The following is a 21,036-nucleotide window of genomic DNA, read 5'->3' on the forward strand; positions in this document are numbered from 1 at the left end:
AGCATTGAAGTGATGCTGCAGCAGGGGGAGGTCGTTGTTTTGGGATGGACTGAAGATGTTATCTGACAGTAGGTGCACTAACATGACATTTGTTTGTAGTGGCAGGTCCAACACAGTGAAGGTTACTTGTAATTCCCTAACCCGACTAGAGCTTTTCTGAAGTTCTTGCACCTGATAAATCCTGAGAAAGAGGCGACTACAGGAGATCATTTAAATAATTCAAATGGGGGGAATAAAACCAAAACATCTTGTGTAGATTCCCAGTTCGAGAGCTGCTCTGTTGGTTTAGCTGGAGCCCTTATTAGAGCATGGCAAACCATTTAAATATGTACTCCATTGCCAGGTTTCGGCATAGCAAGCTCTTTAGTTACATATATGTGGCTGGTAATTAATTAAATTATGTTAACATAACTGAGGGGAGCGGATCACCTCTCCACTTTCACAACAGAGTAGACCACCTGGAAGAAAACGAACAACAAGCATGATCCTGTAGGAAAGAAGAAACCTAACCTGTCTGTAATACGTTATATTCTCCAACAAACAATTATTTTATTGTTTCTGTTCTTTGCCATTAGCACACTTTAATTCCCCATTCTTTCTTACACGAATGAACCCTTTAATCAATAATACAAAATTATAATACATAATAAGCAGTTGTTGCTAAGGAGCGCCAAGTGTCTCGATAGTTTTGGGTCAACAGCTGTGGAGAATGACTACCATTAGCACGGCGTAATTGCCTTGCTGGAGGCCTTGCCTTGGCGCAGCTCAGACCACACAACCAGCCGGAGTAGACGGTGTTTAAAGCTGCCGTGTCTTGGTTGCTGTCTGGGGTTCATCGAGGTCGCTCTGGAGATGTGTTGATGCTGCCCTGCGTACACACTGCCAGCACCTGTCGTCTGGAGCTGTGCTACACTTGTTGCTGGCATTTTTCAGCTGCTTGCTGCTCCTCTCCACCAGGGGTCCCATTAACCCTTTCAGGGAAGGAATGCAGGCCGGTGGTGTGTTCAGTACTTCGGCTTTGATTCATATTCTGTACGACCCATCATGTATGCTGCAGTAAAGACCACTACTATATGTCACCTTATTTTATACAGCAGACAGGCATTTCTCCTGCACACAGTGCATTTTGGATGGTGGGGCTTGTTCTTGCACCGCTTGGATGTTGGCTTACCTCCTAAGAAACACAAAGACATTCTTCAAGCAGAAAGCTGTAATGGATACGTGTATTTTAATAGGCTGCGCGCTGATGAATGTGCAGAGAGAAGCTGCCCTTAAAGCTTACTATACTTTTCCCTTGGTTCAGCTGGGCATTGCACTGACGGTTGTCCGTCTCTGATTGTGTATCGTAGGAGTATATTGTGTGAGTATTGTTCTAGCTTGCAAGGTGACATAAGGTCTTTTATGAAAGAAATAAAAATAAACAGAGCATGTGTACCACTGTTAACATTATGCAGAGGATTCTACCTTTAAGTACTAATTCACTGTATCATTTGTTAGCCTTCTTGTGCCACTTTAGAAGTGAGTGGTTCAAGGTGCTGCATTAGTGTAAGGCTTTGCATTCTTCCAGCTTTGCCGATTGCATCGAATGATTTGCTGGCTTGGGGAGTTACATGTGCAGTCTACACTCAATTCACAGGATTCTGAAAGTATTGTGTTCAATGTTTTGCGTTGTTTTTTAAATATATATGTATATATAGTATAATAATGTAATATGACATTAGCATGCACAGAGTTGGTAATTTGTTCCATACACCCCCACTCTTCCTGAGAAGTGCCTCATGTCTTCACTTCGTGGCATTTCCAGGTGCAATAAAACAGATGGCTGTGGTCTTCACAGCGCTTCCAAAGTGGGAACTTAACTGCGCTGTCCCTGGGGAGTGGCACAGCCGGGATTTAAACCCACAGTGCCATTGCCACACCCAACCTCTACCCATACTTGAATAAGGCCATCCGTTCAATCTTCAGCATAAGTGTCAAACACCTACTCTTGTGCCTCAAACAAAACTGGTTGAGGGTTCATGTGCATATAGAAACTAAAAGAAAAAGCAGCAGTTTCCTTTAATGTTTGATATCTCCATAGTGTGCTTTACTGCCTCTTTTACAGACACAGGGGACCAATTGAAACAAGAAAGTGCTTAATAAGAGCCCTGTGGTGATAGGTTTAATCATCTGTGTGCCGGCGTGCTCAAGAGGCATGGCTAGCATTTCGTTCAGAGCCCTGAAACTCCTAATTAAAGAGGAGACTTACACACACACACACACATATATTTTAACATCTGTAAATCTCGTTGGGGTGTCTTATTATTTTTAAAGATATAACAGCTTTTTATTGCCAGGGTGAGTGAGTCCTTCATCGCTTTCCTTCGGTCACATCTGCTGTTTATTAGTCCCCTGTTACTCGAGGCCCGTCCGAGCCAGCGGGCCGTGGTCCTTCCAGGCCGGCTGCGTGGGAAGATGCAAGCGCTGTTGTTTTTCTTTTCTGTTTTTTTCTCTTTAATTCCCGAAAAAACCCATTTTGTTTGGATTAGGTGAAATGATTCATCGCTCATGACAACACCATGGACGCTGGCGTTCCCTCTATGTCTCCCTCTCATTCTGTCGCTCTCTATTTTTATTTAAAAAGTCATTTGTCATTAATTGTGAAGGTCATTCTGAACTTGGCAATAGTTGCTATCTTGATTTGCCAGTATCCTAGTTGCAACTTCAAATGATTAAATAAGGAGTTGAATGGTGTCAACTAGAACCATATAAATCTTACATACATAATTATTTGCTGACAAGTAATTGACAGAAGGTAATGTAATGGTTATTGCAGTTGTTAGCAATTCCTGGCTAGTTCAGACAGGCTCTGACAAAATGTGTGTATGTAACCACTTCCAATGATCTAAAACTATTCCATCCATCCATCCATCTTCGAAACCGCTTATCCTGGAGAGGGTCGTGGGGATTCTAAAACTATTACCAAACTAAAATATCTGTTCCATGCTTAGCGTTGTTTTCTCTCCTGTGGGACACACAAATACATGACAAACAAGATGGAAACAACACAACAACTGACTGAGGCTGACATCTTTCTATTTGCTTTTAAAAGTATTAGTCTTAGTATTGGTTCAAGCCAATATTTCAAGAGTACAAGTTATATAAATTCAAGTGGAAGTGAAGGACCCTATCCAGATTATCTGTTGGATGTTCCTTTTTCCTGAGTAACGTGATATTATCACAGTTTAAAAATGAATGTGGGAATCATCTGAGCGAGAATCACACAGCTTCGGTGCGAGACGTTGTGTGAAGTGTGAAGCGGGTAAAAATGGTCACCAGAGACAGCCAGCCAGCTGCTGCCGAAAAAAACTATAGATAGAACAGGAAAGTAAAAGACACAAAACAAAACCTGCGGTCAGTGTAGATGTTACTGTTCCAGTGCTCATGTTTTCGGGGAAAGTGGGAAGGTTGTAAGGCCAGGCCTGGAAGGGGGGGGTTCTCTGAGCAGGGTTGGTGGTAGGATCAAAGAAAAGACTCCAGTGTATTGAAGCAGGTCACCTTTGGACCAGGTCATTTCAATGGTATTTTCCTTCTAAACTGACACAGAGAGACCTTGGGGAGACTTAACTAACTGCCCCTGGAGATTATAAACAAACGAGCTCGGGACTTTTTGGAGTATATCTCTGCATATTAAAGGATGCACTGTATTCTCTGCCTAATTCACATCAAGCCCATCTGTGTCTGAGGTTTTGGCCTCTAATGTGAACATTAGAACATAAGAACATAAGAAAGTTTACAAACAAGAGGAGGCCAATCAACCCATCGTACTCATTTGGTGTCCATTAATAATGAATTGATCCAAGGATCCTATCCAGTCTATTTTTAAATGTTCCCAAATTTTCAGCATCTACCACATCGCTGGGGAGTTTGTTCAGATTGTGACGCCTCTCTGTGTAAAGAAGTGTCTCCTGTTTTCTGTTTTGAATGCCTTGTAGCCCAATTTCCATTTGTGTCCCGGGTGCGTGTGTCCCTGCTGATCTGGAAAAGCTCCTCTGGTTTGATGTGGTCGATGCCTTTCATGATTTTGAAGACTTGGATCAAGTCCCCACATAGTCTCCTCTGTTCCAGGGTGAAAAGGTTCAGGTCCCTCAGTCTCTCAGTAGGACATTCCCTTGGACATTCCCAGACCTGGAATAAGTCTGGTTGCTCTCCTCTGAACTGCCTCTAGAGCAGCGATATCTTTCTTGAAGTGTGGAGCCCAGAACTGTCCACAGTATCCAGATGAGCTCTAACTAGTGCATTGTACAGTCTGAACATCACTGCTCTTGTTCTCAATTCTACACTTTTGACAATATACCCTAGCATTGTGTTTGCCTTTTTTATTGCTTCCCCACATTGTTTGGATGGAGAAAGTGAGGAGTCCACATAGACTCCTAGGTCTTTCTCATGCGTTACTTCATCTAGCGCTATTCCTCCCATAGTGTAATTATAGTGGACATGTTTGTTACCTGCATGTATTACCTTGCACTTGTCCACATTGAATTTCATCTGCCAGGTGTCGCCCACAACTGAATATTATCTAAGTCCCTTTGAATAGCCTGTGCTGCCGAGATTGTATCTGCTGAGCCACCTATTTTAGTATCATCTGCAAATTTGACAAGTTTGCTAACTATCCCAGAGTCCAGATCATTAATATAGATTAGAAACCACAGCTCCTCGTCCATACCATGGTCCCTCGGTCATGAGGAGGAGACGATGCTGGGCATTCTTCTCTTCTGTTGAACATTTGTGCTGTTTCAGGATGTGCGGTTTTGCAATTGCGCATTTTGTGTTAATTGAATACTGACCCCTCTTGTCTTCCACATGGAGACAAATTAGCCTGCAGGTGACCATTCATGCTGTTACATTTCATTTCAGCAGTTTTACTCGCAATTGTTTTATTTTTATTTGGTGGCCGAAAGCTAGTTTTGGTGTCCCCTACCAATGATTATGAACATCAACCCGCCAGCACGCTTTTGCATGATCCTCTTAAGGGATTATATATTTATGGAATTTTTGGTACCAATCAATTCCCTCAATTTATTTTTCTGATTCCAGCTAATCTCAGCATTTGAAAGCGTGATCTAGTGGTCCTTAACTTTGTTCCTGACATTATTAAGCAGGCAGTACTGTGTCATTATAGAATACAATTAATCAGTTTATTTACATTTCAATTTTGTTTAATGTGAGTAGTTTAAGTTATTACTATATTCAATACAAGTAGAGAGATTGCAGATCTTAGATAGGTCTTTCTTGATATTAAATATGCCTTAAGCATGTCTCCAATAGCCAACCAATACATGAAAGGATTATATGATCTCTTTTCCTTGCATTTATTCTTTAAGAGGGATTACAGAGATTTCTATTTAGGGCATATTTCAACCGTGCTTCGGTAATGTGAATTTTTTTTTTTTAAAGATAAAATGCAGAGCCTCAGCTGAATTTGAATGCAGTCTGGTAGAGGTGAAGAAGTCAACCAGTTAATTGAATAACCTGCTGGGCTAATTTAGCCTTCTCTGCAATCATCCACAGGGGAGACCTTGAGCTTTATACTGTTTACGTGAACAGTTTATAAACTATATTTAAAAAGCCATTTTGAAGTCTTACAATCCTCAGCTTGAGAAAATATGTCATAGATTCCCCTGTGAGACACGAGCAGCTGCTAATCTGATGTAAAGTTAGCTATTTGCTATCTTAAAGTCGTACGTGTGTATGTGCTTGTGTGTCTGTGTGTATGTGTGTGTGCATGTGCATATGTGTGTGCATCTGTGTGTGTGTGCATGTGTGTGTATGTGTCTGTGTGCGTGCATGTGTCTGTGTGCATCTATCTCTGCATGTGTGTGTGCGAGCATGTGTGTGTGTGCGTGTGTGTCTGTATGTCTGTATGCGTGTGCATGTTCTTGGGTGTGTGTGTATGTCTGTCCGGATGTGTGCATGCTTGTGTGTGTGTGTGCATCTGTGCTTCTGTCTGGTACGAGTGCTTTGCATCTTGCCCATTAAAGCGTCAGAGCTGTGAGGCTGGTACCGCTGCTAGAGCTTAACCTAAAAAGCACAAACTGTAGGTCACCGCACTGTTCACAGGTTAAAGAATCAGCTCACGAGAAACTGCTCCTCTGGGCAGGTTCCTGCCATCCACAGTGTGCAGTGCGGACAGCTGAGGAGTACAATGCCTTCCAGTCATGGAGAGGTTGCTGTACGTGCCGGCCCCGGGTCAGCGTATTTCCAAGTGAATCAAACTCTGCTTCGAGGGAGTTTTGAGTCTAATGACTTGTATCTGAGGCAGCTTTCCCTCAGTGAGCACTGGCAATGCAGAGCAGCTCAGCTGTGCTCATCCGCGCCCAGACAGAGAGCCCTATACAGCCAGGGTATTTAATGGCCATTTGTGAAGACCCAGAGTAGCAATTCACTTTTTTTTTTTTTTTTGGACTGCAGTGGATGATTGTGACTGAGGACTGTGTCCCCCTTCATACTGCACTGGTTACTGTGTTGTGACCAAGAGGGGTCCAACCCTGAAACTGTTGTCTTTCTGGCAACTGATGTCATATGCCTGTTTCTTATGGTTGCCAGTACTTCAAATGGTGAACTTACTAAAAGTGTTTGTAATGGTTTCAGATGTCTCCTTTTTGCAGTCGTTTGTTTTACTTCTGTACAGGGCACTGCCATATTGCTCGGTATAGCTATCCCATCTCCCTATCATACCTGGCTTTTGGAAACTCATTTCAATTGGTCCTCACCATAAGTAGGCACTTCCAAAGTAAAAATCATCCCGACTGAAACTATACCAGCAGGGCAGTCAGAAACAAATGTGTTTATTACTCCCACGTATTTGACAAGGTCAGGTGTTTTAAAGTATCATTGCAATTATCTGTCAATGAGCTGGAGGGAAACTGCATGATGTTTGTCCTTTGCATCCCTCTGTAGGTCTCGGAGTATCGAATTTCGCTGAGCTCGGCTGTCACTCGGCTGTGTTCATGTGCTGCCAAGATTAAGTTTTGCTCATTCGGCTTCACTGCAGTGCGGGAAACAAGCCCTGGAAAGGACTCGCATAGTGAACGTTTGGTTTCATTGTTGTCTTATTGACAGATGTTATGATCATCTGGCATCTGCTGGACTGACTCACTGAAATGTATTCCGTTGATCAGAAGCCCAGACTAGGAGGTTTTCCGTCCAGTCATATGCTATTCATCCCCAAAGTAAAAAGTTCCCCCTGAATTAATATGTTGTGTATGTATTCTCACAGCTCTGGGAGTTTGCATTGATTCAAGCCTATTCAAATTGCTTTCTGTTTTATGCATCAGTTCCACCCCTAAAACACACCTGATTTTTTGTCCCCTGCCCCCCACCTCCCCACACCTCACGTCTACAAATAAATATATTGTAGGTAATTGTATATGAGAAACAAAATCAAGATTTTTGAGCCACACACTGACTTTTCTTCCTCTTTTGAATGTGGGTCATTGCAAATATCTGAAAGCAGTTACACGTTTTCTTTTCTTTCAGTACACCCCCCCACACACTCACACACAATAAATAAATACATCAGATAGGCGATGAGAAATACTAACCTGTGGCAAATCCAATGATGCTCGAAGGGGGTTTGAAAGAGAACATGGGAAGCTGATAAACAGCATAAGGGACTGCAGTTTGCTTTAAAACACGTGAGGATCTCGCAACATATGACACGTGTCGTATTACACTCCCGATCATTAACTGCACCGATGTTTCAGCAACTTAAACCATACATACTGCAGAAGAGAGAGGGAACTGGTATCTTTACAGCACGGCCTGTCTGCTTGAAGGCTCTGGATGCTTTCACTGCATGTATGCCTGATTTTATTGTTGATCTTGGGCAACTTACGTGTGCATTTCACACGTAATGTTATGTCATTGTCGTTCTTTCAAAGACATTGTCAAGGTGCTATGTGTTGTGCCGAAATATTTTCCAGGGAATATGAAACCATGTCTAAGAGAATTAGAAAGGAACATGTGGAACAATCCCCCTGTGATGCCCTGGGAGAAGCAATGGTATGTGGGCGGCATCCCTTACTAATTACAAAGATATCAATATGATGTAGTGGTTTTAGGCCACAAAACTCCAACGTTACACAGTCATAGATATGGTATATTTCATGTTTTGTCCTTATCCTGCTAAGTTATCTGAACGAACTACAACCGCCTTTCTCCATTTCAGGAAATAGTTTCTAGAACTTGGCTTTTTTCCCCCTTTTTACAGTGCACAGAACCGGTAAGAAAGACGTCATTTGGAAAAACACGACTGTCAGTTTAGATTAAATGTTGAGAAAAAAAATACCAGTAATAATTACCAGTGTGGTGTAATTTCTCAGTGTGGGACAAGTCCGGCTGCAACAAGAACATTTCTTTTAGTCAGTAGTTCGACTCAACTACAGGTATTCCTTATTAAGGCTGAACCCACATTTACAGAGTTAAGCACCTTTAAATGACACGACTCAGACAACAAGACTGCAGAATAAGAACTCTGTGTTAGTATTATTTTTCCAGGAATGCAGTTACAATAAAATCATACTTACAACCTGTGCAAACATAAGCCAGCAAACCCCTGGATAAACACACTAGGATAGGTGTGAATGACAGGCAAAGAAAACGAGAGCATCTGTGTGTAAAAGAGCATGTCGGCACACATGGCAGCATCATGCCTCCAGCCATGTGATTGTCTCTCCGCCTGGTTTCCCTCAGTGCTGAGCACACAGGTTAGGAAAACAACCACGGATGGGATTCGCAGGACTACCTGAAGGGAGCTCCCACAAGCAAACAGCAAGACACATCTGTACTCGGCAAAGAAAAGCTTTTTTTTTAAAGATACCTACAAGAAAAAGCCTCAACCTGGCAAGGTTTCAAAACATCTCCTTTGATGAATGGTTTAGTTTATTTAGGAGCTCCTCCCTGAACCGCTTGCTCATGTATAGATATTTGGAGTGGCACAAATGATAGAAGAAAACATGGCACGCCTCCAGTCAGATTTAAATTGGTTATTGTATTTCATTTTAACATCATGGAATTGCTTTGATAGAAGCTCTGATGAAGATGTTATAATATAGTCTTGCTTCCAGGTTTCCTGTAACAAGTTTAAATAACTGAAATTGTGCTTGTTTGTAACACACATTCCTTATACTTCCAGGAAGAAAGTCAGTATTTCACAAGTTTTTAATAAAATTTTGTTTAACAAAGTGAATTGCTCGATAACACAGCTGGGGGCTTTAAAAGATGAGATGAAATGAAACACTTAAGAAACTGTAGAACAAAAACCTCAGACTCAAAGCACAAGCAGTCCAAGAGCTGGGACTCTCAGACATTTTCTTATTTTCACGAACAGCAGCATTTGGATGCGTTGCATGCCTTGAACAGTTAACCTCAGACCCAAGAGCGCTACTGATCCGTATCAACCGAATGCAAAATGAATTCCAGATCTTACACAGTTAAGCCAGAAATCTCCATCCAAATAACACATCCTTGAACGGCAAATCCTTGCTATTATTATCGCGTAACGGTATCCCTGTAATTACTTTCTTGGCAAGCTCGGTCTTGCATTAAAATACAAATACGAGACTCGTTTAACAGTGTGTTATTAATATTATTGTACAGCTCCCTGTGTACTGCTAATGAAACGGCTATTAGCAGCAAGGCTGTTTGGCCACCTTGGGTTTATCCAGAAATAAATGAGGTCTGTTTGTAAAGATATGAAGGGAAGCATGTGCATGTGAAGGCCACAACAAAACATATACACAACTGCGTGAACTGTCTCGACTCCGGCAGCGCACAGAGCAGGGCCCGTAGGTATGGGACTGTTCTCAATAAAGGTAAACAGAACGGACGCCCGCAGTGCCAAGAGTGAAATGCATACCTTGGTAGGTTACGCTAATAATACTCCAGATCAAATTGTGGTCACTAAAGAAAGATACTGTTTCATGTCATAAATGAGAGAGAAACAGAAGTGGACAGGCAGCTGAGCTGTGTTTTTCTCCTTCTTCTTCTTGAAGCTGTGTGCAGAATGGTAAAGGCCTCCCTATTGTCTCTCCCTAAAATTAAAATGCATAGCAAATGGCATCCCACAGATGTTCGGTCAGAGTTTGCCCTTTGCTGCTGCACCGCTAACCGACGTTCTGCTCTGCCATGCCACGTGCACAACTGTCACCTAGCGTCGGGTCCCACACAGCTTCCTCCAACACAATCTGTGCTGAATCTGCAGTTTGGAGCCGGGCCAAAACCAATATGGGAAACATGTCCCAGGAGAGTGGACAGCTGTGGAGTTGTATTTGCTCTTGTAATTGAGGGAATGCCTTGTTTTTGTGTCTGACTTTTAATCTGGAGATCTAACTGGGAAGAAAAAAAAACCTGCCATTGTACATGAACTGAACTGGCTCACACTCTCTCGTATTAAAAGAAACATCTTAAATTGGCCTCAGATAAGACTGCGTTGTCAATCAGTGCTCTTGTGGAGTGACGTGGAGGTGCACTTCAGCACGTACACAGACGGGTAACTGTTTCAAGAGATGTTTTGGAGAATGACATATTACCGGAGAGTCATACCAGGGCTCCATAGCATACCAAGGTATTTTGACCTGAAGGTGATACATATTTTTGGAACAATTAAGCTTAACATAGTAGCTGATCCGCTGCAGTAAAGATGGGAAGGGAAGACCGCAGGTTAAGCGGTTTAATTGAATAATACAAGCCCTCTCCATGGAGACAGAACGTCAGGTATGGAGGGCCACGGAGACTTGTGTCTACCTGCTTTTTTTCGTTTTTCTTTTTTTTCTTTGATCAAACTATCACACCACACTGCTCATTCGCAGATATTTGTCAGATCCCTAAGGTGAACACAAACCCTTCCAGAAATCGTCAATGCAAGAAAACAACAGAAACTGAAATATGTTCTTGTGTTTGTTTCTTTTCACTTGAATACTGTACTTACATATCTTTATTGTGTTGAAGGGAGATACAGAGATGCCAAGTGTTGAAGGTAACAGTATGTCATTGTTATAATATTTAGGGAATAGCACCTAATTATCCTCTTGTACTGAACAAACAATGAGTATTGAGCTGATGCTTTGAGTGACAGATGTACAAAGTGGCTCAAGTCTGCTACAGCTTTATTAGTTTGAAAAATCGATCCCCTAGATCAGGGATGGCTAACCCTGATCCTGGAGAGCCGCAATCCTGCAGGATTTCCAGGTCTCCTTAAATTACCAATTAATGGATACCTTGAACACAGGGACATTTTGCCTAATTAAGACTCAAAATTTTGTTCAATTAAGAAGTTAACGATCTGGATAGAACAAAAGCCTGTAGACCCTGCGGCTCTCCAGTACCAGGGTTATCCACTCCTGCCCTAGATGAACAATCATGATGCAAAAATACTTTAAGTCAATCTTTTTGACTGATCTGATTGAGCAACTTAGTTCAAACAGGTATCGCACTGTCAACCATTGGCCCGTCCATTCCACTGAGGGATTATTTTGTTTGTTTTAAAAGCACCTTCTCTTCATTCACTTCCAGACTATTTATTAAACAGGCAGGTATGGTGTTTTTACTTTGCTTGTGTGTTACTCCCTTGTCAAGACATGTAACTGGTCTCAATAGCAGCCTTGGAAGACCATAAAAATGTGTGGATTGATATGAGTATTTCCAGCCACTGTGTGGAGACAGAATTGCCTTCATTTGCATTTACAGGAATAATGGTAGGACTTTGCCAAGACCATGCCAAGAACCCGATGTGTGAAGAAAGTAACTTGAACTCTACCCGACTGCTGTGAACTCTGCTTAGTTTGGTTTTGCTGCCGGATCTCTTGACATTTCTGAAGCTGGACACGTTTTCACTGAGCACAGATATAAAATAAGAGTCAACAGAAGGTCTGCTTGAAGTTCGCAGGGCTGAGATGGAGGGATTTGAATGCATGAAAATATACAGAATTAAAAGGACCTCATTGGTTAAATTCAATCCCACTTCTATTATGGTGTCTCTTTAGTTGGTCTTTTTTTCTTATCAAATGGACATTCATTCCTGAGGTACATCTGTGATGACAGGAAGCGAGAAACAAGCTTCCATGACTGCAGTCTGTGCTGATTTGTATTAGGGTTGAAATTCTCAAACCCCTTCAGGATTTTCAAGACCTCTCTCAAATCTCCCCCCAAGCCTTCTTTGTTACAGGCTAAAAATATTCAGTTCTGTGTAACTCATACCCTGCATCCCAGGGATTAGTGTAGTTGCTCTTCTCGGGACTCTTGCCAGCACTACAATGTCCTTTTTGTTGTTGTGGAGGCTGAAGCTGTACGGGTTTTATGAGTGACAGTATGTAGGGCTTCTGTTGCTTTTCATGCCTAAGAGACCATCAGTGCTTTTCCTGCTCTGCGGTGAAAGACTTTCGTAGAAATTGCTTTGTGTTTTGATGGTTTCCCCAAACGTTTCATGTGCGACTGAGTTCTGTTGCAGGTGCCTTGCGTTTAAGCCAGACAGCATCAAGATCTAGCTTTCTGATGTTCGAGGTGTATATGTTTGTACTTCTCACCATTTTACAAACTGCCTTCTAAACGGGCATCCCAGCATAATCAAAGTTGAATTAATGAACTGAAATAAGCCTTTAAAAAGGTTGCTTTTGGTTTGGTTGTTTTGTGCGAGTGTCACTGTACTTAACGCAGTTTGTTTTCTCAAAATATACAGTCTTCACTGAAAATACATACAGCTCTTGCACACCTATACACTGATTCAACCCTGCATTTACAATCATACAGTGCAAGGACAGGCTTTGTTTGGCTTCCACGAACAATCGCCAGCGTGTTGTTGGAATTGGCACTGTTTTCGTACATTTCCACTACAGTCGACATCAGTACTGACAGGTTTTTCCTTTTCATCCAGTCTGTAGTTCCCATTGCCTGGGACTTGGAACATCGTATACTTTATTGCCAATGTAACACTACAGATATAAAATATATGCAATAAAAAAAAAAAAATACAGTGCGCATAAAGGGAGAATACCCCAGCTTATCTCACAAGCGATAAGCATGCTGTAAAACACATTCTGGTGAGACACACTGTTGTATATTTAACTTGAGAGGGTTTTGTTCAGGCAAGGCTTTTACATTTATGCCAAGTGTACGCTATGGCCCATATGGGCTTAGTAAAAAAAGCAAATTATTCCCATTGAAGGTCTTGCTATCAACACTGATGTTTCTGTGGAGAAGAACAGTTGCTGTCTTGGTGTAGCAATAATAATGAAGCACGTGTCTCATTTCAGATAAATGATCGCACAACCTTTGTACAAAAGCATGAAAACAAATTAAGTCGATGTTTCTATTCTCACATGCCAAAACAGTTGAAAGTGCACTTCAATGACCTTGAAGATAAAGAAGCCAGAAAATCTATATTTTAGCCTTCCTGTCAGCTGTCTTGAGCTGGTTTCTTTTCAGCATACAGCCAGGGGAGACTGATATCCACAACACTTAAAATACAAGTGGAAAAAAGTGGGTAAACACTCGTAAATTCGGGCCGCTCATGATAACAAATAAATATTTAAAATAAAAATGTGGTTTACTTTCTCTTCCAGTCTGATGTGGAGAAAGTCAAGACTCAGCTTGCCAGGTGTCATTCAGGAAACTCGGCAATGAGTTGCAAACAGACGAGAAAAAGGTGGCACAGCAGAGCTAAACAAGCCATCGCTCACTGTGTCGTCCTGAAGGCATGAATTCCTGAACAGGGCAGGTCAGATTCAACAGGCTGACTGAGTTAGTTTTCCTCTCGACTTCTTCACAGACAGGCACACAGAAACTGAAGAGTTAGAGGCCACGGCGCCAAACACACACACACTGACACACAGGCATGGGACGCACACAGGGTGTTAGAGGGGTGCTTCCTTCTGGGGCAGTTAATGTTCCCAGAAGATTCGATAAGTAATACATTGCATCTGTGCTGTGTCCCTGGCTTATTGATTCATGCATATCTTTATTTAGCAATTCAGGTAACCACTGTTGAAATCAGCAGCTGGGAATGCAATGGTAAGTGGGCACAGTGAACAATTCGACATGAGAAAAGGCTTCAAAGAATTGTGGCTGGTCTCCTTATAGTCTTATCTGAGATCAGGTTGGCTAAAATTGTGACTGATGTGTGTGGGCTGCAGACTCCATTTTCTACAAGGAAAAGAACAATCCCGTTTGTCCTTCAGTAATTTATTGGAACCGAGATACAAAGGTGATTTAGGATGAAATGTCGGTAGATTTTACAGAAGATATGCAAGATATAGTGTTGCACAACCTCTGTTTATGTCTTTCGCTAACCCCATTCATCTGTGGAGTGGGTGTGCTGCTTTTGTCATTCATTGGTTTTGACTTCCTTGTTTTCTTTTCCACGAGGCTGTGCTCAGGTTCAACCTTTATTTAAGAGCTACACTGCTAGAATGGCCACCTTCCTGACTCTCAGTAATACGTGCCAGCTTACCTGTCAGTCCTCTGGGTTGTTGTTTTGTCTTGGATCAGTTTAGCATCAGTGTATCGTAAGAATGTCAGCGGAGCATGTGGGGTGCTTTTCCTTTATTACAAACGAAAGGGATGGAAAAAAGAAAAACAAACACAAACCGTGAGACTGCCAAGAAACAATATATATTGCATCAATTCCTGTCAAAAGACCAATAAAGGCTTTAGAGCACATCGCAGTTTCAAAGCAGACTTACTGTCATAAAATCTGTAGACATCCAAGAGAATTTAGTAGGGGAATTTTAAGGTGGATTGTTGCGTGTTTCAGCTGTCTTCTTTTCTGATTTATTCATGGTCAACGCAACACACTGGGACTCAAGGAAGAAACAAACAGTGAAGATGCAATAGACTCTATACAAGCTAAAATCAGAAATGAAACCTAAATACCAAGCTGGAAAGGAATGCTTTTGTTCAATTAAACAAGTGACCTGTTGAGCTGGAGTTTTTTTTTGCTTACACTTCTTTTCCTGAGGAGACAAACAAACAGTGTCTTTTTTCCACCCTTTAGTGAAAAGGAATCAAAGGTAGTGCTTTGATTCTTTGGTAGCCATCATAAAAATAGGCAGTGGTCAAATTAATTTAGCAGCAAGGAACAGCAGTTTTTACACTTTTTTCAAAAGTAGGGAGATGCATACATACTTTCTGGGTAGGGCTGGGCGATATGTCTTAAAAATAATATCTTAATATTTTTAGAAGTTTTGGCAATACACGATACATATCTCGATATTTCTTGTTTTTATCCAATCAAGCTACAGTTCTGATGCTCACGTGTCCATTGTAGGTGCTTTCAGCAGTGGACAGGGGTCAGCATGGGCACCCTGACTGGTCTGCGGCTACGATCACAGCAGGTCACAGCATGAGCGATATGGAGAAACTGCATTGGTTTTTGGACACATGTATATTTTCCTCGGTTTGTGTGTTGAATCTCTCCTCATAACAAACCAAAATTAATATTCTGCATTTACTGGAGCTACAATGAGTAAGAGATGATTCTCTATATTCAATTAAGTGTTCAATACAGGTAAATCAAAATCAGATAATGACTGCTCTGTGTTTTCTGATGTCACTGCTTGGGAGCTTTGGTTTATTTTAGAAGTGTGTGTTTTCACAGACCGAACAAGACGCATTGTTGAAAGGCTCATACTGTTCATTTAATTTACCCTTTCTTTCCATAGAAAACCCTAAGTGTTACATGTCAAGAAGAGGACGAAGTGTGAACGTCTCAGAATGTAAACTATGCACATTGAATCTCTAATTACCTCGACATTGTGAATCTCAGCACAACCTTCTTGGCGCAGACAATTTATTTTGACAAAAAGTTGTTTTGACAGACGTCTATTGTAACTTGAATGAGTCATTGTATCTGAAACCATAACACGTTCCCTACATTGCTTTAGCTGTTTCAGGCCATATTCTGCATTCTCTTATGGCTGACATTGCCGCAGCAAACTTCTCCGGTGTCCCAATATGCCCGAAATCTTAGCTTCTGACTTTGATGCTCTCCAGATATATTTTATTGCCAACATTTTTTAATAAATATTTAATATACTATGGTCATGTTCCTTTCAGGGAGAAAAAGAGCTTTCCAATTGACACTGAAAATACCTTCACAGTTTATTAACTTACAAACATCAGACAAGGTTAAAAAAGCCTAAAATGTATCCCCTTAGCTTTCCCTGTGGAGACATCCTTGAGTTATGCAGTAAACATCAGATTTTCTTATTAAAAGATTTCTGGGAATTGGGCTCCTATATTGCATTTTCACTACTGACTGGTGTGGGGGATTTGCCAGCAAAGCATTTGTCAAATGTTCGTTTAGATGTCATCTACAGGTTAGCCAATTTGTTCTTCAGTAAAATAAAGAATATGCATTCTCTATCGTGCAGTTTCCTCACTTCAGATTCACAAGGTTAGGCTAGCGGATAGCGAAAAACTCCCTACATTAAAGAGTTCCTGCAACAGCGCAATCACATTTCTTCAGCTCATGTTTTTACTTGTATATTTAGCCTTTGCTATGTAAGTACAATGATTGTATCTATTTTATTTCCATAAACCAAAATGGCAGTATTCTGTTTTTCCTTAATGACATGTGTGCCTGTGAAATGGCCTGTGAGGGGACTTTGTGAATGCGTTTGCTCTCGCTGTAGGCACCTCAGTGTCACTATAAAAGTGAAAATAGATCCACAATTCCCAGATAATTAGCCACTGCTGTGCCAATCCTGTCAGTCAGTGGGAGCGAAGATGGTTAAGAGCTGACAGTCGAGTCGTCTGTCTGCGTTTGTGAAAGTAACATGCAGCTCTCCTCGGGGTAACCTCAGAAGGCGGGTTCGGTGCTTCACCCGCCAAATGGCAAACACAGGTTCCAGGAATTAAGGCAGTACGGGTGGGCATGGTGACGTTTGTGTTATTTCAAAACCAACACTGCCTCAGCAAGCCATTATAGATACTGATATATGGGTCTGTCTTCTTGCTCCTAGGCTGACAGGCAACGAACCCCTCTCCAACCTGCCCCTGAACGCGGAGCCTGAGGAGACCGTGGGCAAGGCACACTACAAGCTGTGTGACCGGCTGAAGCTGGAGAAGAAGCAGCGCAGGATGTGCCGGCGGGACCCCGGGGTGGCCGAGACCCTGATGGAGGCCATTAGCATGAGCGCGCTGGAGTGCCAGTACCAGTTCCGGTTCGAGAGGTGGAACTGCACCCTGGAGGGGCGCTACCGAGCCAGCATGCTCAAGAGAGGTAAAGGAAAGCCCCCGAAACACACACACAGCTCGGTGCATCTCACAGAGGGCGGCGATCATAGGTACCCACTGTCCTGCAGAGCAAACGTGTCCGGATTGCAACACAAAACACTAAAAGAGCGAATTATTTTTTCTGCAGGAGATGGCGAGCTGTTCTTTTATTTTTTTTTATTTCATGCAGGTTTACAAAATACCTTATTTCTGTAGTATTTAAGTATGTATTCGTTTGTGTGTTTATATAATGTGTGTATGTATTATTGTATTAATTCTTTACAAATTAATGACAAATTGAGGAGATTCTAATAATGACACACTACTGTACACATTAGGGATAAGATTGTGCTGAACAGCAATCATACAAGTCTCCAAACATTGACTCCTTCGGACCTCAGAGCTGCAGTTCCTCCGACTTCCAATGTTTGAATTGTGTTTCATCAGCTCCAGTTGCTTTTCTATGTGAAGACTTGGTGGCCCTCACCGGCCGCACACCTCACTGACCGCTCTTCTCTCTCCACAGGGTTCAAGGAGACGGCATTCCTGTTCGCCATCTCCTCAGCCGGCCTGACGCATGCCATGGCCAAGGCCTGCAGTGCTGGCAGGATGGAGCGCTGCACCTGCGATGAGGCCCCAGACCTGGAAAACAGAAAGGCCTGGCAGTGGGGTGGCTGTGGGGACAACCTCAAGTACAGCAACAAATTTGTCAAGGAGTTCCTGGGCAAGAAGTCCAAGGACCTGCGGGGCCGCGTGGACATGCACAACACTAACGTGGGCATGAAGGTGAGCTGCTCTCCTCAACACACTGTTGATCTAGAAAAGCACATTCATCTTCCTTCCTTAGTATTATTAATAAGCACCAGAACTATATATACCAGAGAGTGTCTACTCCCAGAAGTCTAGCACTGAGTAAACGGATATAAATTAAACTGCAGGAGATGCTTAAAGCAGAGAGCTTTTTGTCCCACATCAGTATCCACATGCTGCATTAGCGAAACAATGGCAGGAAATATTTAACCCCCGCATGGCTGGGGAGAAACGTTTGACCGTTTTTCTCATTTAGTTCAAGCCCTTCCCCTCCTCTTTTCTGTCTGGTTCGCATGGAGACCTTGCTAAAGTTTGGAAACAGGCAATGGAAATCGTGTGTTGTGAAGCGTTCTCTACATGCTTTATGGTCTCTATAAGTACCTTAAGATTAACACTTAATAAACTGACAGTGGATGCCGTGGCTTGTGCTAACTGGCCAAGTATAGTTTCTTCGACGGGGAAATCCTCGTCTTGTGGTTGGACCAGTCTAAACATGTCTAAAACACAGTACTCTGGGGTGCTCTGGCAAGGTTCTATAAGGCAGGTGAACTCTCCGTAGGAAACTGACGATCTGGATCTCAGAGGTCCTCTTTGAAGTTCCAGCAGCTTAGGTGGTGAAAGTTTAGGGAAAGTCAGAAGGCAGTTTGTTTTCAGGAGACCTTTAACACCAGAGACCTGTGACTGAGCCTTTAGATATGTGTGCATGGTCAGTTGAAAACCTCTTTACGTTTCCTCCAACACACTCAACATCTCCTTCCAATTCTGCTCCTCATTGCCACACGCAGGTTTCCACTACTGAAATGCAGGCCTGGGTTTCACTCACTGGTGTAATGTACGGAATATACCAACCAGAAACAAAAGCTAACAAAGCTAAACTGGATACAAAATATTGAATTGATTTTGTGCAGAACTATACCTTTCATATGTCTACAGCTGGATTCAAATTCTGTCTGCACTTCTCTAGGTCTTGTTTAAAGGGTTAGGGGTCACATCTTACCACAGTTAGGACTATATGTAAAAATTTTAAACAAATTTCCCAGTATGCAGTACAATTACAATGGTGGTACGTGTTGTTTTGGGGAGTTTACAATGATGATAATCCTTCCACAATAGTTCCACATGAGTGATTCAGTCCCTGCTCGTCAGATCGATAGAGAACAAAAATAAATAAAAACCTGCACATTTCCTCGAAGTTCACACACAAATCTGATCTTCCTTTAAAAAGGAAAAGACGAAAAAACAACTGCACTGTATGTAGTGATTATGTAGGGTTAGGGAGGCAGGTTTGGATGTGTGTTTAAGAGTTATAGTTAAAGGTCATACAGTGAGAGCCAAGACAAACTTCAGGTCTGGCACTGACTGCTTTTACTCATATTTTCTCATATTGTTGCCATTTTCATTTTAATACACATATAAATTATACTGAAGAATACAGCTCAAATGTTACCAGACATCAACAGCTCCCTCTGGGCCAATAATAAAAATCCTATCTTTCCCTGTGTGTCCTGCCTGTCCGAGCCCATTCTCTGTAGGTTTTCCTCTTGCAATAACGTTTCACAGGCTGCTGTTCTCTGTGCCTGAGTGGCTGAGTTGGAGTAGATCAAGGGCTTGTTTGCCATGCAACATACTTCCTTGACATTTAAGGAACTTCAAATTTGCATGCATTACACACATATGTATGGTATTTTTTTATTTTTGTATTTAAGTATAAATCTAAGTAGGGACAGGAGTGCATAAAGCACCTAAAATGCAGATTTAAAACATTTCAACTTCTGTGCATCTGAAATACTTGATCCTTACATGCAGGGTTTCACTATATGTGTGTGTGTGTATAGGAAAAAAGGCCAGCAGCAACAGGAGAACAGAAATTTGGGAAAATAAACCATTTTATTTAAACATGCCCTTTTATGGGACCCTGCCGTCACTTACGGGATGCACAAGCTGTATTTTTATAAAATCATTACTAGTGTTGTCAATCTTCATTCAAACTGCCATAAGATACCTCCAAATGGAGCAATTAGGCTGAAACCAATGTCACTCCTGGCCAAACCCCAGCTTGGCCCGGGCCACGCAGAGGGCTCGAGATCCACCCTCGCTCGGTCTCGACGCATGTTTTCAATCAGACTTGGCACAGGACGCCAGGACTTGGCCAGGGCCTGGGCTCGGTAATTAAAACAAGGATCTCTGCAGGCCCTCCATTATCCACGAGGGCCAGCTCAATGGGACGTTTATTAAAAAAGCAATTTCCCTTCCCCTCCTGAAGAAATGCTCTTTCAGGACTTTCTTCGCAGGGAATGGTGGGCTCAGTCAAGCCCCCCTAATGCCCGTAATAAGATGGAAGAAACTGAGATTATGATGATTAAAGCATAAATCCACCCCTCCTTCTCTCTGCCCTCCTTTCTTTATGTGGTCCATTAATTAAAGAGGGTAATATTAAAGAGCTGAATGAGTTATTCGGGGGTAGGATCATTAAATTAAGAGCCATTGTGTTCTTCTGCAGAATATTATTAAACTTGCTTTTCAAATTATACCAAAGGGACTTTGTTAGGAGCTTAATTCAAAGATTGACCAGTTGTTTTTTTCTGTTTTGACATGGTCATTAATCTTTGGGGCGGTTGGCTGGACAATTTCTTCTAGTTCAAAGTAACGATAAACACCAACATGAGGTTAACTAACATGGCACCGTTAGGGGTATTTACTACGCACTGATATTTCCTTTTCTTAAAAATCAAAAGTAAGAGATTTTGTGAAATTGCTGTGAAATAGTTTTTAAAAATGTTTTCGGTAGATGTTAGGAATCCATTATATGACAATTATAATTATGATTATTATATGATGTATGATTCTATGAAATATCAGTCTTGCATCTCATTGTTTATTCAAATATCTAACATCATTCAGTAGCTGATGTGTCATTTATAGTCTACAGCAGTTTCGCTGGTGCTTCTCGATGGGCATCTTGAAAAAGTCAACCCA

The 21,036-nt window shown here is 41.9% G+C and overlaps 1 protein-coding gene across 1 annotated transcript in view; it reads left to right on the forward strand.

Moving 5' to 3' along the window:
- Positions 1–21,036, forward strand: part of wnt9a (wingless-type MMTV integration site family, member 9A) — a 40,457-nt gene that overhangs the window by 12,179 nt on the left and 7,242 nt on the right. Inside the window, exons 2-3 of the mRNA XM_066716264.1 lie at positions 16,998–17,257; positions 17,777–18,036. Coding sequence (XP_066572361.1) covers positions 16,998–17,257; positions 17,777–18,036 — 520 coding nt within the window. The remainder of the gene's footprint in view (positions 1–16,997; positions 17,258–17,776; positions 18,037–21,036) is intronic.

The sequence above is a fragment of the Amia ocellicauda genome, chromosome 2 (genome assembly GCF_036373705.1).
Source record: "Amia ocellicauda isolate fAmiCal2 chromosome 2, fAmiCal2.hap1, whole genome shotgun sequence".
Classification (NCBI taxonomy): Eukaryota; Metazoa; Chordata; class Actinopteri; order Amiiformes; family Amiidae; genus Amia; species Amia ocellicauda.